We start from the raw sequence: 14,763 nt of genomic DNA on the forward strand, positions 1-14,763 counted from the left end.
ATCAGATTTTTTATTATATTTATACATTAATGTTATACCTTTCTTACCCTATATATAATATTTTAGAAAATTCTGAGAATTAATTTAATTAGGCGAGTTTATGAGAGTTAACTTTTTAGAAAATTCTGAGAATTAATTTAATTAGGCGAGTTTATGAGAGTTAACTTTTTAGAAAATTCTGAGAATTAATTTAATTAGGCGAGTTTATGAGAGTTAACTTTTTAGAAAATTCTGAGAATTAATTTAATTAGGCGAGTTTATGAGAGTTAACTTAATTGATCAAGGTCCACCGTTGCTAAAGCACCATTTGACGGAGTAGTGTGGTACCTTCGGGAGTGCTTCCCTAATTTTCCCGGAAAAAATAAAAAAAATTACCATAATATTCCTTCTCTCACTCTGTTATAAGACAATTCAGCAATCCTCGTCGATATGATTGCAACCGTTGATAAAATGTTATCGACGGTCCAAATGGAAAAGATCAGGTCGCAACGGATCGAGATCTCTGCGCCTTTGCTAAGAGGCATTGGAATCGAAGAGGGGAGACGGGACAGAGATCTCTATATATACGCTCTGTACCCTATGTATTGACAGTCTTACTTATCTTTTTTATCATTTTCGTTGAGTACAGAGCAAGGAAGGATGTCGGGGCGTGGAAAGGGAGGGAAGGGTTTGGGGAAGGGAGGTGCGAAGAGGCACAGGAAAGTTCTCAGAGATAACATCCAGGGCATCACCAAGCCTGCCATCCGGCGTCTCGCAAGAAGAGGAGGCGTCAAGCGCATCAGTGGGCTCATCTATGAAGAGACCAGAGGCGTCTTGAAGATCTTCTTGGAGAATGTGATCAGGGATGCCGTGACATACACAGAGCACGCGAGAAGAAAGACTGTGACAGCCATGGATGTCGTGTACTCCCTCAAGAGGCAGGGCCGAACCCTCTACGGTTTCGGAGGCTGAGAAGTCTCATTCTGACTATTGTTCATTCATTACTCACTGTCATTTATGGTGTCTCTAGACACCACCTTCATATCCACGGGAAATTTTAAACCTAATAAGTACTGTGAAAGTGGCCAATGCCTTGCTTTAGTTGAAGCTTGGGGGGTATTTATTCAGAGTGTTAATAGAGGAGTTGGATATATTCAAATCGTCTTGATAGTAGTTTGGTGAGTTAAAAAATCTTTGAATTTGAGCAGTCTATTGTTAGGGTTTTTTTAATTCTGGTAATCTCGATCAAAATTTAGGTTATGGAATTCTGGTAATCTGGATCAATTCGGAAGTCAAGAGCTGTGGTAATACGGCAGTTTTGATTTGATAAAGATATAGTTGTGGGATTATTGTCAAATTTAGGCTGAAATTCTGCCTGAAATAATGTTGTAAATGGGATGACTAGCTTACAGCAGTGATCTTGTTGCTATCTATGGATTTCTGCCCCTGCCCCATTTCTGACTGTCTTTGTCAGAAATCCACAGGAAGAACTTTAATTTTTTAATTCGTTGTTTAAATTACAAGTCAACAATTTTGTTTTATTGCAATTCTGGCATCTGTATCATTTCAAAAAAACACGAATGGCCTAAAATTACAGTTCTACAGTCTCAATAGAAGAAACCACCCTGGTTAGTCTGGAGTTAACATTTATTAGGATTTTTGTCCTGGCTAATTTTTAATGCTTTTCTATGGGATAATGGTCACGCTAGGGTTTTTGAATCAGTGGTCCTCATGATTGGCAGGTTGTGGCTGCTTGTGTCTTTTGAAGGATAAATACAACGTTGTTTAAAATCAGTTATTTGTTTAAACAATTGTGCACAGTGTTTATCAGATTCTTTAGAGTACAATGATGTTTTTTCTTGTGGGTCTCTTGGCTTTCTGTATTTTTTTGATATATAGTCTATTTCAATTTTTGGAGACTCCAAGATCATGGTTGATCATGTCAAAGGAAAATGCAATATCAGGAACTCACACCTTGCAGGTTGGATGGACAGGATTATGTTTTATTGGGGACTTATGAGAGATAGCTCCATTCAGTGTATTTTCAGGGCTTAGAACCAACAAGTGAACTGCTCGTTGAAGGATGGCCTTCTTCTAGGAACACGTATCTGGTCCATGAAGGTAATATTTGGTGAGGAATCCTATGTCATACAGGATTTCTCTATCCTTGGCTTTTAATCTCCTTTTATTATCTCCAGGTTTGCTAAACCTATTTTCATCCTTTCTGTTTATCATCTTGGCATATGTATGGTATATGAAATGTCCTGAACAATCTCTGTTTTCATCCTGGAATTTGCATGTGCTGTAAAATCAATTTGGAACTGTTTTTGATGTGCAGCAGAGCAATTTATAGAGGGACTCTTCCTCTAGTTTTTGTTCTTTTTGTTTTAGATTTTCCAGCTTCAAATCTTTTATATAGTTTCAATATAATACAATTATGCTTTTTCTTCCTGAAAAAAGATGTCGGTTTCCCCTTTTGAAAATGATAGGATATGACTTTCAAGAATGTTTTAAGAATTTCATATTAATATGCATGGTGTAAACTAAGTTTAGATTTCTGGGTGTTTTTAACAGTTCCCTGAACAAGTGGGAGATTGTTAATTTTGTTGAGTGTTTGCATGTAAAACGCTGAAATTTTTATTTTATTAAAACTTTATTAATTGTGCAATGTGTTGATGGAAGGTTTTTAAAGCTTTTATGTTTTAACCCTTCTAACTAGGCAAGTGAGATGAGTGAGATGATGGGACTAAGTTTATTTATGTCAGAGCATTATCTAAAAATCTTTTTTTTTTCTATGTAAAGACTAAGCTAATATATTAAGAAAAAGAAAATATTTACAGAGAGAGGAACAGGCCTTTGAGGATGAATAACTTCACTCTCCGTCTGAAAAGCAGTACAGGTGCACAAGGCTACCTGATTTACAAAGATAGATGCAATAGAAATGAGCATGGACAAAACAGCAGCATTTAGTCCTTTGACTTACAAGAGAAATTCCTCCAAAAAGAACAACAACATCATAATTGTAGAACCAAAGAGCCTTTGCATGCCTTTCTCACCTTGCTGTTGAATTCATTGTGGCATTAGAGGGTAGGATGACAGGGGATTCCAGAGATCTGGAATCACTGCGAAATCTGGGCATACCGCTACCCTTAAAGCAAAAACTGGGCATCTCGGAAAGAAAGAGACCCCTCCAAAACTCCAAAACCAAATCACTGTGCAGCAACAAAAACAACAAATTTAGCCTTCGAAGGCTCATCTTATGCTTTGTTGTCAAATTTTGGTGTATTTTCATCTTCGTTCACTGGTTGATGGGAACACGGCGGGAACGCTGGCGGTTGAAGCGGCCCCAGAACACGAGCATGCTCCTCAGGGTTGACTACGCCTGGAGGAGGATTATCATTACCAATTTCTGCCCTCTCTTGAGTAATGCCAGCCTGAGCCAGCTCCCCAGCATCTTCCTCCTGGCTATCTGAATCTTCATCATCTTCCTCAGTCGCAATAACAGTGATTAGCAAAGACACCTTCGATCTCTTTTTCCGGCATCTGAAAGTGAAACTAGAGGTATGCATTTGACTATCTTGCTCGTCCGATTCCTCTGACGGAGAAGACGGAGGCGCAACCATAGCCAATGGTGGAATTTCCCTTGCCTGGACCTCCTCCCTTTTGCTAATACCCCAGACACCGCCTCTGCGCGGGACTCCGCTGTCTCGGCGCCATGAACCTTGAAACGTGAGGGCGATTGACGATGTGAAACCGAATTTCCCCACACAGAACTTGAGCTCCCCGAACCACACTATTTGAAAGCTGAACCCGGTTATGAGTTCTTGGCTTAGAGCGATAGAGCGCCCCCTGAGTAGAGGTGTGGCCTCTGCCTCCGCTCACAACTCCAGAAATCGCACCCTCTCCTCTTTGCTCAGAGCAGAGCATGAAAATACCACATACATTCTCATTCTGGCACATATGCGCATTTATGTAGTTCCCTATGCTGAACTCTCTGGAGGCCTCCATTACGAAACCCAACAACCTTGTGTACAGAACCGTTAAGTTCACTCGCTCGAAGCCATCTCCTCTCTGCATAATCTTCACCTCTGCTTTTAATGGCATTAAAGTATGGCAGAGCCACCTGGTGTGGCCGTCCTGCCCGGTTTCAAAGTCATGCCCGTTGCCCATTGCTGGTAAGCATATTGCCCCCCGCATCCGGGTGCATTATCTAAAAATCTTGTTTTAGTAATAAGAATTCAATTAATTGAGCTAATTCTCATATGATTAGCATTAGCATAAACAATTAAATCTATCAACAAAATAAAATTACAAGAAACCAAGATCACTTAAAATCTTTAGAAGAATGAGATGAATTTGTTTTTCTACATTGTCTTTCCTTTAAGTGATTTTGTTGCCACCAAATAGATGAATTTTTCTAACTTAAAAAGATAAATTAAATAAATAAAATGATAAATTTTTATAACTTGTGTATATCTCTCATATAGTATTTTCATTTTTTTTTTATAGGTTCTTTGCCACCAAATAGATGAATTTTTCTAACTTAAAAAGATAAATTAAATAAATAAAATGGCAAATTTTTATAGCTTGTGTATATCTCTCATATAGTATTTTCATTTTTTTTATATGTTCCTTTCCTTTTGCAAGTTTTTGAAACAATTAGGGAATTTAACTATTTGTGAAATTTTTAATTATCATTTGGAAAGTAATGTTCTAAAGCATAAGTTAAAATTTAATTTAACTTTTAATAATATTTGGTAGATAAAGCCTCTCTTGCACTCATGATTTACTTTTGACTATTAACAATTTATCTATTCTTAATAAATAAAAATAATTTAAAAACATATTTAAAAGATACTCTTTATTTTGCTTATTATTATACATGCCATCAATCAAAAGCATATACATGTCATTGACGCAACCATATATCATGTAGCAACCATGGCTTCTCAAAAAAATAAAATTGAAATATAAACATGTCTTCTTCTAACCATTGTAATACAACAAGTTGACATAAAACTCCCTTGTATTTTCTATCATCATGCATGCAAATATCCTTAAAAATTAGCACATAAAGATGTAATAACTCAGTTATAAAATATTAGCAAATATCCCTATAAAGTAACATGCCATATAATGTAAAAATTCCTAAAATGTAATGTTGTCAACAAAGTCGTCATTTTTAAACCATACTAAATAAAAAGGTGTTAGAAGTATGCCAAAATCTAAAAAATTGAAGTGCTGAAAACTATCTATCATCTTGAAAGTAATCAAAAACCATCTATCATCTTGAAAGTAATAAAAAACCATCTTTATTATGCCATGCAACTTTTTTTCTTCCCAATTTCAACATACTAAATGAAAAAAACCATCTTTATTATGCGATGCAACTTTTTTCTTTCCAATTTCAACATATTAAATAAAAATGGTGTTAGAAGTATTCCAAAATCTAAAAAATTGAAGTGCTAAAAACTATCTATCATTTTGATTACTAAATAAAATTGGTGTTAGAAGTATGCCAAAATCTAAAAAATTGAAGTGCTAAAAACTATCTATCATTTTGAAAGTAATCAAAAACCATTTTTATTGTGTGATGCATCGTTTTTCTTCCCAATGTCTTCTCCTTGGTGCTCCTTCTCAAGAAATGAGTTTGCTGGTTGAACATGACGAGCATGTGATGCCATTGAATGAGGAGACCCATGAGATGAACTAGATTTGGTAGCTACTACTTTTTTATTTTCCTTGGCGTGTGTAAAGCTTAGGGGTTTTAGCTTTTTTATGCATTATAGAATGGGAATGCAAGGTAATAGTCTAAGCATGATGAATTGGTTCTGCAGGGGGGAAGTGTCATGACTCTTAGAGAAATTATGGGCCATCATAGGGCTTGGTGTTGAGGGGGATGGACAACATCTTGCCAACCATTGTTGGTTGGAATGACCATGTGACTATATATACTTGGAGAAACAAAAGGCCAATATTGGGTGTGGATTAGGAGGTAGAAGACGAGGGCGATAAGCTTGTTTGTGAACTAAGTTAAGAAAACTAGTATGTAGCAATTGGTTCAATTCTTCTAAATCAACATTAACGTGTATTGAAAATTTTAATCTTTTATATCCTTGCTACCATGTGTTTGGTCTTTTGCCTTTGTTCTTATTTCTACTTGTTGATGGTGTTGGATCTCTCAACATTCAGGGAATCTTCTTAGTATGAAGTCCCAACTGGATCTCACACCATTTGGTGTAGGAGTTCCATTTGGTACGATGCCCCGGTTCCCATTATCTTAAAGATATGCTTTAGCTCTTTCTTGTCAGCGCGTTAGAGTGCTCTGCTTCGTCTCTGAACAATGAGGTTCATGTGTTTGGTGAGTGTTAATGTTACTTGTGTCAAGGTCCTTTCATCGCGGAGAGAGAGTGTGGAAGTGAGTCTCTAGTCGAAAGGGAAAAAGTCCCAACTCTATCAGAGACACAACACAACACAACAGGGATACACAACTTTTGGAGGAATAGTGCACACAGATGCCACAATCACAACAAACAAGAGAAGATAGCACGTACAACACCCAATGGATTAGTGTGCGTGAGTGCGACGGTCATTATAGCAAGTTTATGGTAAAGTCTCTGTCTGATGTCCAGTGAGGCAACCCATGCTGGCATGACAACATTAACAACTCATACAACACATTTTCATAAATATATGTATTAGAGCAATTGAAAGAGTTCAATTGTTTAACATAGGTTAAAACGATATGCATTACAAGTGTTCAAGATAGTTTCACAAATAGTTACAATACATGTGTGAAAATGTGTTGCCTTGTTATTAGGCTTTTGAATTAAGCGAAAGTTCCAAGACCATTGGTACATCATACATCACTAACTTTGTGAAAGGGGTGTTGGAACCACTGCTTGCTCCTCAAAGAAAAGGTTGCAGACTCTCAAAGCTATGTAGCAGGAGCCAAGGTGAAAAATCCATTGCATGTACAAATGAAGGTTATTTATAGTCAAGGGTAAAACTGGCCCTTGTGATTGTTCGACTTCCTTCATGACTTTTCAGATTACATGACTTTTTAGATTACATGTGGGTCTTTTTGACTTCCACGTTACATTACATTGATTTACAACAGTATGGCCCATAATAGTGATGTGGCCAACATGACTCATGACATGGTTCGACACGACAGTGCTGGTATGTTCACGGTGTTGGTGGTGTCCATGTCGAGCTGCAGTGCTGCTGAGTGATGGATGTCTTCTTGGTGTATCATCGCTTCACCTCTGCATGGCAAGGTGTGCGGAGTATTCGATGGTCTCAATATTCACTTGATGTTGCGTGTGCATGTGCATGTTGCTCTTTTGCTTATACTTTGGCATGCTTTACATGTTCGTCTGTTCACAAAAAAATCTCATCCCATGCATCCTCTGTTCGCGAGAAAAGCTTCTCGCATGCATCGTTCATTCGTCCATTTGTGAACAAATCTCTTTGCATGTGCTCCCCTTGTTTATCCTGTCCGTTGTCGCGTCATGTCTTATCCATGTACCTGTATCTGTAATCACTCATGACGAGACGACATCAAATCTATAAACCTCTTAGTTTACCATGATGCATTGTTGTTCGCTTTTGGATGCAGGTGACCGGGAGAGAGGACAAGGCTACGAAACTGCGCAAGACAGATTTCACGCTGGTATGCAGGCTTCGGGCACTGCTAGTGAAAATTGCACAGAAGTGATTGGGAGACTGAGATGGGAAATCCGGATCAGCAATGACTATCCGTGGGATCTGGCTCAATTGGCGGGAAGTTTTGTGCAATTTTTTGGAGGAAACAATGTAGGCAGCAGAGGGGCTTGGCAGCAAAAACTATGCAATTCCTCTAGAGAGCTGGCAACGGGTTGTAAGAGGCTTGTCGAGAAAAAATGTGCATTTTTTTAGGGAGCTGGCAGTGAGCTGTAGGAGTGTTGTTGGTGAAAGCTGCGCAATCGCTAGGACGTTGGCTTGTTGGACACCCCATCACAATTTTTGAGTTGAACGGGATGCTGGGCTACTGGACATCCCATTGCAGTTTTTGCGCTGAGTGGGATGTTAGGTTGCTGGTTGACTACTCAAGAAAGCTGCACAGTTTTCCGGGCAGGGAGCGAGTCGATTGATTGGGTGACTCGCTGGAAAAACTATGCAATTTTTTGAGGGACGCAGGGACGGACACAAGGTGTTTGTCTGGCTTGTCAACGCAATTTCTTCAGTCAGTAGAGCAAGCAAGGTGTGCAGTTTTTGCGCAATTTTTTGGGGGAGTGAGTCTCGGGGTCACTGTCGGGTCAAACTCTTTGGTTGAATAGCTCAAGGGTTGTTGATTTGCTTGCGGGCAATGCAAATTGAGATGGCTCGCTGAGAAACTTCTGCATTGTTCTGGGTGACAGAGGGTTCGGTCAATTCCAAGATTGCGCATTGCACGCTGCTTGGTTGACAGCCTCAAGCTCTGCACAATTCCAGGCAACAATACATATTCATTGATGTTGAAACTGCGCGATGCAGCTCAACGAGGGTCCGTCTGTTGGAGGGTGATCCGATCGTCAAAACTTCAGCAGTGTGTGAGTGAGTTAACTTGTGCATGCTTGACCTTGCGAACACACTCAACATGACTTGACAACAAGACTCCTCAAACCATTAAGACAACACATACTAAGTGTGTATCACTGACGGTGCGAGCGACAAGTGCGACGCTTCTAATGGATTATTTAATGACCATGACGACGCTTGCGCGACAGTGCATATAACTTTGTTTGTGAGTGCGACAGATGTTTACATAGCGAATACAACTTGCACACACGAAGTAGGGACCTGGTGCATGACCAGAACATGGATGTAAGCGTGACATTGTGACCAACATGCAAAACACTGTCCTTTGAACGGTCAAGTAAGGAGGGTTCAAAGACTCAACACGAGCTCATGGGGTGAGCTTGAGTGCTTGCAAACATAAAGTTAAAACCCAAGGGAGGCTCCAAAATTTGATGCAGGCTAAAATTTTGGAGGGTGTTGCAGTCGCTACAACACTTGGCCGCTGTTGGGCAGTGGATCCCTCGTGTAACGATTTTGGGGCTTAAAGCCCACAATTTTGGGTAATGGTATTGTAAAGGCTCCGCGAAGTGCGCGGAGCGCGAATTGTAATGAGTCAAGTCAAAGGGTTGTCTGCCCTCAAATATTGTAATTTAATATAGAGTGGGTCGGCCTACCCATGGTCTGCGGACCATGGGAATGTATAAATAAAGCGAGGCTCTAAGTGTAGAAGTCAGCTTTAGTTAGTCTTGATCTCAAGTGTTATGGGTTTTTGAATGTGATATTCGCTCTGAGTCTGTAAGTCCGAGTCTTGGGTTATAGGAGTAGACACTCTACCGTTGTGTGCGAGAGGCCTGGTAGAGTCCGCAACTGTGTGCGTGGACCCCTGCAGTCTGTAAGTCCGAGTCTTGGGTTATAGGAGTAGACACTCTACCGTTGTGTGCGAGAGGCCTGGTAGAGTCCGCAACTGTGTGCGTGGACCCCTGCAGCTGAGTGTGCAGGGTGGAATTGGATTGTACTGGAACAGAAGGTTAATAAAAGATAAGTTGATTTTGAAATCTTGTGCATCTGATCTGAGTGTTTATGTTTCGGTTATATCCTTGCATCTCTTTACAGTTTATGATTACGTGCACTGGTTATAAAGGTTAAATGAGTAAATAAGAATATTGGGCCCACAAAATTAAGTCAGATCTATAATAATAAACACCGTAAGGGTGAAGGATCTAGTCAACGCCTCTTCGCGTTTTGTACAGAGCTACGCGAAGGTCAGACAATGGCGCAGAGCAGCACAAGCGCGCAGGATTGGTTCTTGACTTTTCTAGACCTCATCAAGACATCCATAGGGTGCAGAAACCTGGTTCCAACACCCTCCCATACTACCTCGGGTGAGACCTCAGTCCGCGCTCCGCGGACTATTGTTGAAAGGGCCGGTAGTTTCGGGATTTGTTTGGCTAAAACACTTTTGAACATGGGTCAAGCCCTAACAAGCCAACAACGACACATTGGTTGAATTCCAACTTCTCTGTTTTGGTTCTTTGACAACACAGGGCCTTGGTCTTTCAGGGAGTATTGAATCACTATGCAGGTTACTTCAGCGTCCCCATTTACCCCATGGACAAACATGGTTCACCTTTCGCCAACTTAGTTAAACACAACAACAAGTTTCAGCGTGATCACAGTGTTTCGAAATTGGGAATGGTAGTTTGGCTCGCGAGTTAAAAATTTTCAAAGTTTTCATCTCTAGTGTTGCTCTGCTACTAGCAAACCTGCACAGTACCTCGACGGAGTCCGCAGGAACACACGCATTTCTCCACTGCCAGCGAGCTTGGTCAATACCCCAGTGGAGTTGCATGCTTCACCTCTCTGCGCAGGAAGCCTTTCTCTTCTTTCACTTTTGTATTTTTTTAAGAGGATTGTGCATAGGCACTTATTTGTTTTTGGTGCGGAAGAGGGATCTCGACTTATTGAGAGTAGAAGAGGTTGTTCCTTCAGAGAAGCATGTAAGACATCTGAAATAGGTTTGCTCGTTTAGATTTTCCCCTTCTCCATTTCTATTAGTTGGATGAGCTTGAACACACAGAGTAAAAGGTTGAGTACATGCACGGGGTTTCCCAGTGTGGACACAGGCTCATGGTTAGACCCAAGCTTCTCTTGCAGATGGCTCGTATTTCCCATCAAGAATTCATTGGCCAAACGTTATAACCAAGCACAAAGAAGACGGACACAGGACTGACCAAGTGCTGCAGTGTCACAAGACTCTTTAGATCTCCATCACATATTCATTCAAAAGCCAGAACTCAATAAAGGGAAACACTTATTTACAAAACTAAAAATAGCATGATACTAAGCAAACAAAACAAAACAAAACAAAAATAGTAAGCAAAGCAAACAAAACAAGAAGCAAGCAAATAAACATGCAAACCAGAAAACAAGGACATGCAGGAAAACAAACACTACTCCTACTCCTACACTAATAGTGCATGGGCCTACTTACGTGAAGTGATATTTCCAATGCAGCCACCGACGCATTGGCTGGCCCATGTTGGTGAAGGCATGGTTCGTGAGAAACACAGTCAAGCGAACTAACAAACATGAAAGATATAACAATGAAGACCAACACACTCCGAGTTTAAACGCGTCCACAAAAAAGAAAAGGGTGAAAGTGCAAGACAAACCCTTTGTGGACTTGCCATGGTGCCATGACAAACTGCATACAAATGATAAACATATGCACTCTCTTGACTGTGGCAGACAAGCAAACATGAGAAAAATAGACAACTTACACCTTTCAAGTGTGCTTGCTGTGAATGATTCCTCCAGTGCGCAAGCGATGGGATCATGTGATTCTGGTGGAGGAAGCAAAATCTGTGTGTTGGATTGATCTTCAGTGCATACAAATGAGTGATGAGGAGCCTTGGGTGTTTCACAAATTTTTTGATCAGAAGTGGAACTAACCTCAGGACAACGAGGCCCTGACATAACGATCAGCTCAGGCTGAAGTGCCTTATCAACATATGGGGTTTCCACTTCATCAATAAATAAATCATCAGAGACCAATGGCTTAGACAGATTAACAACGAGTGAATCAACATTGTGATCAGATGAAGAAGTACAGAGATCATGACAACCATGATCATAAAATTCAGGATGTTTGTCAGCATCCTCATGATTTGATGAATCATATAGAGGGGTAGATGAGAAGCAAGAATGTTCACCCTCTGCGTTTCCAGAAAAAGCAGATGAAATATCAAGTGGAATTTTAATGAACAATTTATCCTCTCCGTTATCAAATGATGAGATGACATCAGGTGTGTTTTGCGGATGATCAGAAGTAGATGCATCCGTGGATGGATTAACATAATCACCAACAATGTTCGAAAAAAGCAGAGGAGGCGCAGATAGAAGGAGGTCATCCTTTACCTCGGATTCATGCTCAGATGCTCGGTCATACTCTTCATGAATGAAAACGCAGGTTGGTTGTGCAACATCAACTTCGTTGATGGCTTCATCCTCATTCACAATAGGTGTAGAGTCTGGAACGAAAGAACACAAGACAATGCAATCTGGAGGATCAGCAGAATGCGGAGATGGAGGTTGAGGTAACAAGTGTGTATGACAACCCATGGGCTTCCCAACCAAATCTGCGTAGATATTGAGAGTAGTGAGGGTGGGAGGATGTGACAATTGAATAGACGTGTGCGCATGTTCTCCCACATCACTCTGCGGTGGTGGAGCTGTTTGATGAGGAGAAGACGAACAGTCACTTGTGACAACCACTGTCTGCTTGTGATTGCGCAACTCCATCACCGAATTATGTAGAGCGGGGTTTTAACTTCAACTTCATCTTGGGACATAGTGACTTGGTAAGACAATATTCAAATTTGTCCATGAGATATTGGAATTTCATCTGACTTTTCGAAGCTTCAAACATGAATAGACGGAAGCGCTGCGAAAATTCTGTAAGCGATTCATGCGGGGCCCCTTCCGTTGATTCAACGATTTTTTATCAAGTGCTTCAGGATCAAAATGGTGAAAAACAGATTCAATCAGATCACTTAACTGCTTGAATGAGTGCATGCAGTTATGAGGTAGTATGCTACACCATCGCAATGGGTGGTCGCGAAGTGTGTGTACGAGCAACGAACAGACCTCTGTTTCATTAAAACCTTCCACGTTCTCCATGAGCTCATGGAAGTCATCTAAGTGCTGAGGCCATGCCACTTCGCCTTCACCATAATACATGATTTGTGACAAGTCATCCGATAACTCCCTCTCGACGTGAAAGATATGTCAGTTGGACAGACATTTCAGAGGGTGAACTATAACAAATTCCATGATAGATGTGCGAAGATTCAACACAGATTGTGAGGACTCAACTTGTCATTTGGCCGTCCTAGTGCGAAAATGTTGACGGCGTTGGACCCTCCAACATTCAGGGGATCTCCCCGGTATGAAGTCCCAACTAGACCTCACACCGTTTGGTGGAGTCCCATCTGGTACGATGGCCCGATTGCCATTATCTTAAAGATATGCTTTAGATCTTGCTTGTCAGCACGTGAGAGTGGTTTGCTTCATCTTTGAACAACGAGGTTCGCGTGCTTGGTGAGTGCTAGTGTTACTTGTGTCAAGGTCCTTTCAACGCAGAGAGAGGGTGGAAGTGAGTCTCTAGTCGAAAGGGAAAAAGTCCCAACTCTATCAAAGACACACAACACAACAAGACATGCACAACTTCTGGAGGAGCAGTCCACACATATGCGGCAATCACAACACACAAGAGAAGATAACACGTACAACACCCAACGGAGCAGTCCGCGCGAGTGCAATGGTTGTTATAACAAGTTTATGGTAAAGTTTTTATCTGATGTCTGGTGAGGCAACACACTTAGGGAAGACAACATTAACAACTCATACAACACATTTTCATAAATATATGTATTAGAACAACCGAAAGAGTTCAATTGTTTAACACAGGTTAAAGCAACATGCATTACAAGTGTTTAAGATTAGTCTTACAAACAGTTATAATACATGTGTGAAAACGTATTGGCCTGTTATCAGGCTTTTGAATTAAGCAAAAGTTCCAAGACACATTGGTACATCGTACATCACAAACCCCGTGAAAGGCGTGTTGGAGCCACTGCTCACTCCTCAAAGAAAAAACTACAGACTCTAAAGGTTGTGTGAGAGGAGCGAAGGTGAAAAGTCCGTTGCATGTACAAATGAGGGGTATTTATAGCCAAGGGTAAAACTGGCCCTTGTGACTGTTCGACTTCCCTCATGACTATTTGACTTTCATGACTTTCGAGATTACATGAATCTTCAGATTACATGTGGGTCTCTTGGACTTCCACGTTACATTACATTGATTTACAACAGTGTGGCCCACAGTGGTGATGTGACCCACATGACTCATGACACGACTCGACACAACAAGGATGGTATGTTCATGTCGCTGGTGGTTTCCATGTCGAGTTGTAGTTTTATTGAGTGATGGATGTCCTCTTGGTGTATCATGGCTTCACCTCTGCATGGCAAGGTGTATTGAGTCTTCGATGGTCTCGGTGTTTGCTTGATGTTGCATGTGCATGTTGCTCTTTTGATTTTACTTTTGTATGTTTCACATGTTCGCCTGTTTGCGAAAAAATCTCCACATGTTCGTCTGTTTGCGAAAAAATCTCTTCACATGTTCATCTGTTCGCAAAAAAAACTCCTCGTATGTTCGTCTGTTCGTGAAAAACTCTTCTCGCATGCATCATCCGTTTGGGAGAAAATCTCCTCAGATGCATCGTTTGTTCGCGAGAAAATCTCCTTGCATGTATCGTTCTTTTGTTTGTTCACGAACAAATATCCTTGCATGTGTTCTCCTTGTTCATCTCGTCCATCGTCACGTCATGTCTTATCCATGTACCTGTATCTGCAATCACTCATGACGAGATGACATCAAATCCATAAACCTCCTAGTCTACCATGATGCATTGTCGTTCGCTTTCGGATGCAGGTGACTGGGAGAGAGGACAAGGCTACGAAACTGCGCAAGGTAGATTTCAAGTTGGGATGCGGGATCTAGGCACTGCTAGTGAAAATTGCATAGAAGTCACTAGGACACTGAGATGGGCAATCCAGATTAGTAGCAACTGTCTGCGAGATCTGGCTCGGTTGGCAGGCAGATCTGCGTAATTTTTTGGAAGAAGAAGTGCACGCAACAGAGGGGCTTGGCAACAAAAACAACACAATTCCTCCTGGGAG

The 14,763-nt window shown here is 40.9% G+C and overlaps 1 protein-coding gene across 1 annotated transcript; it reads left to right on the plus strand.

Moving 5' to 3' along the window:
- Nucleotides 1–492: 492 nt before the first annotated feature.
- Nucleotides 493–1,520, plus strand: LOC149186209 (histone H4-like). The gene has a single exon (XM_089412590.1). It carries the CDS (start codon nt 640–642, stop codon nt 949–951), a length of 312 nt encoding a protein of 103 aa, XP_089268716.1. The 5' UTR covers nt 493–639; the 3' UTR covers nt 952–1,520.
- The last annotated feature ends 13,243 nt before the right edge of the window (nt 1,521–14,763 follow it).

Source organism: Pinus tabuliformis, chromosome 3_1, assembly GCF_031772625.1.
Source record: "Pinus tabuliformis cultivar Carrire ecotype Pingquan chromosome 3_1, CPIR1, whole genome shotgun sequence".
Lineage (NCBI taxonomy): Eukaryota > Viridiplantae > Streptophyta > Pinopsida > Pinales > Pinaceae > Pinus > Pinus tabuliformis.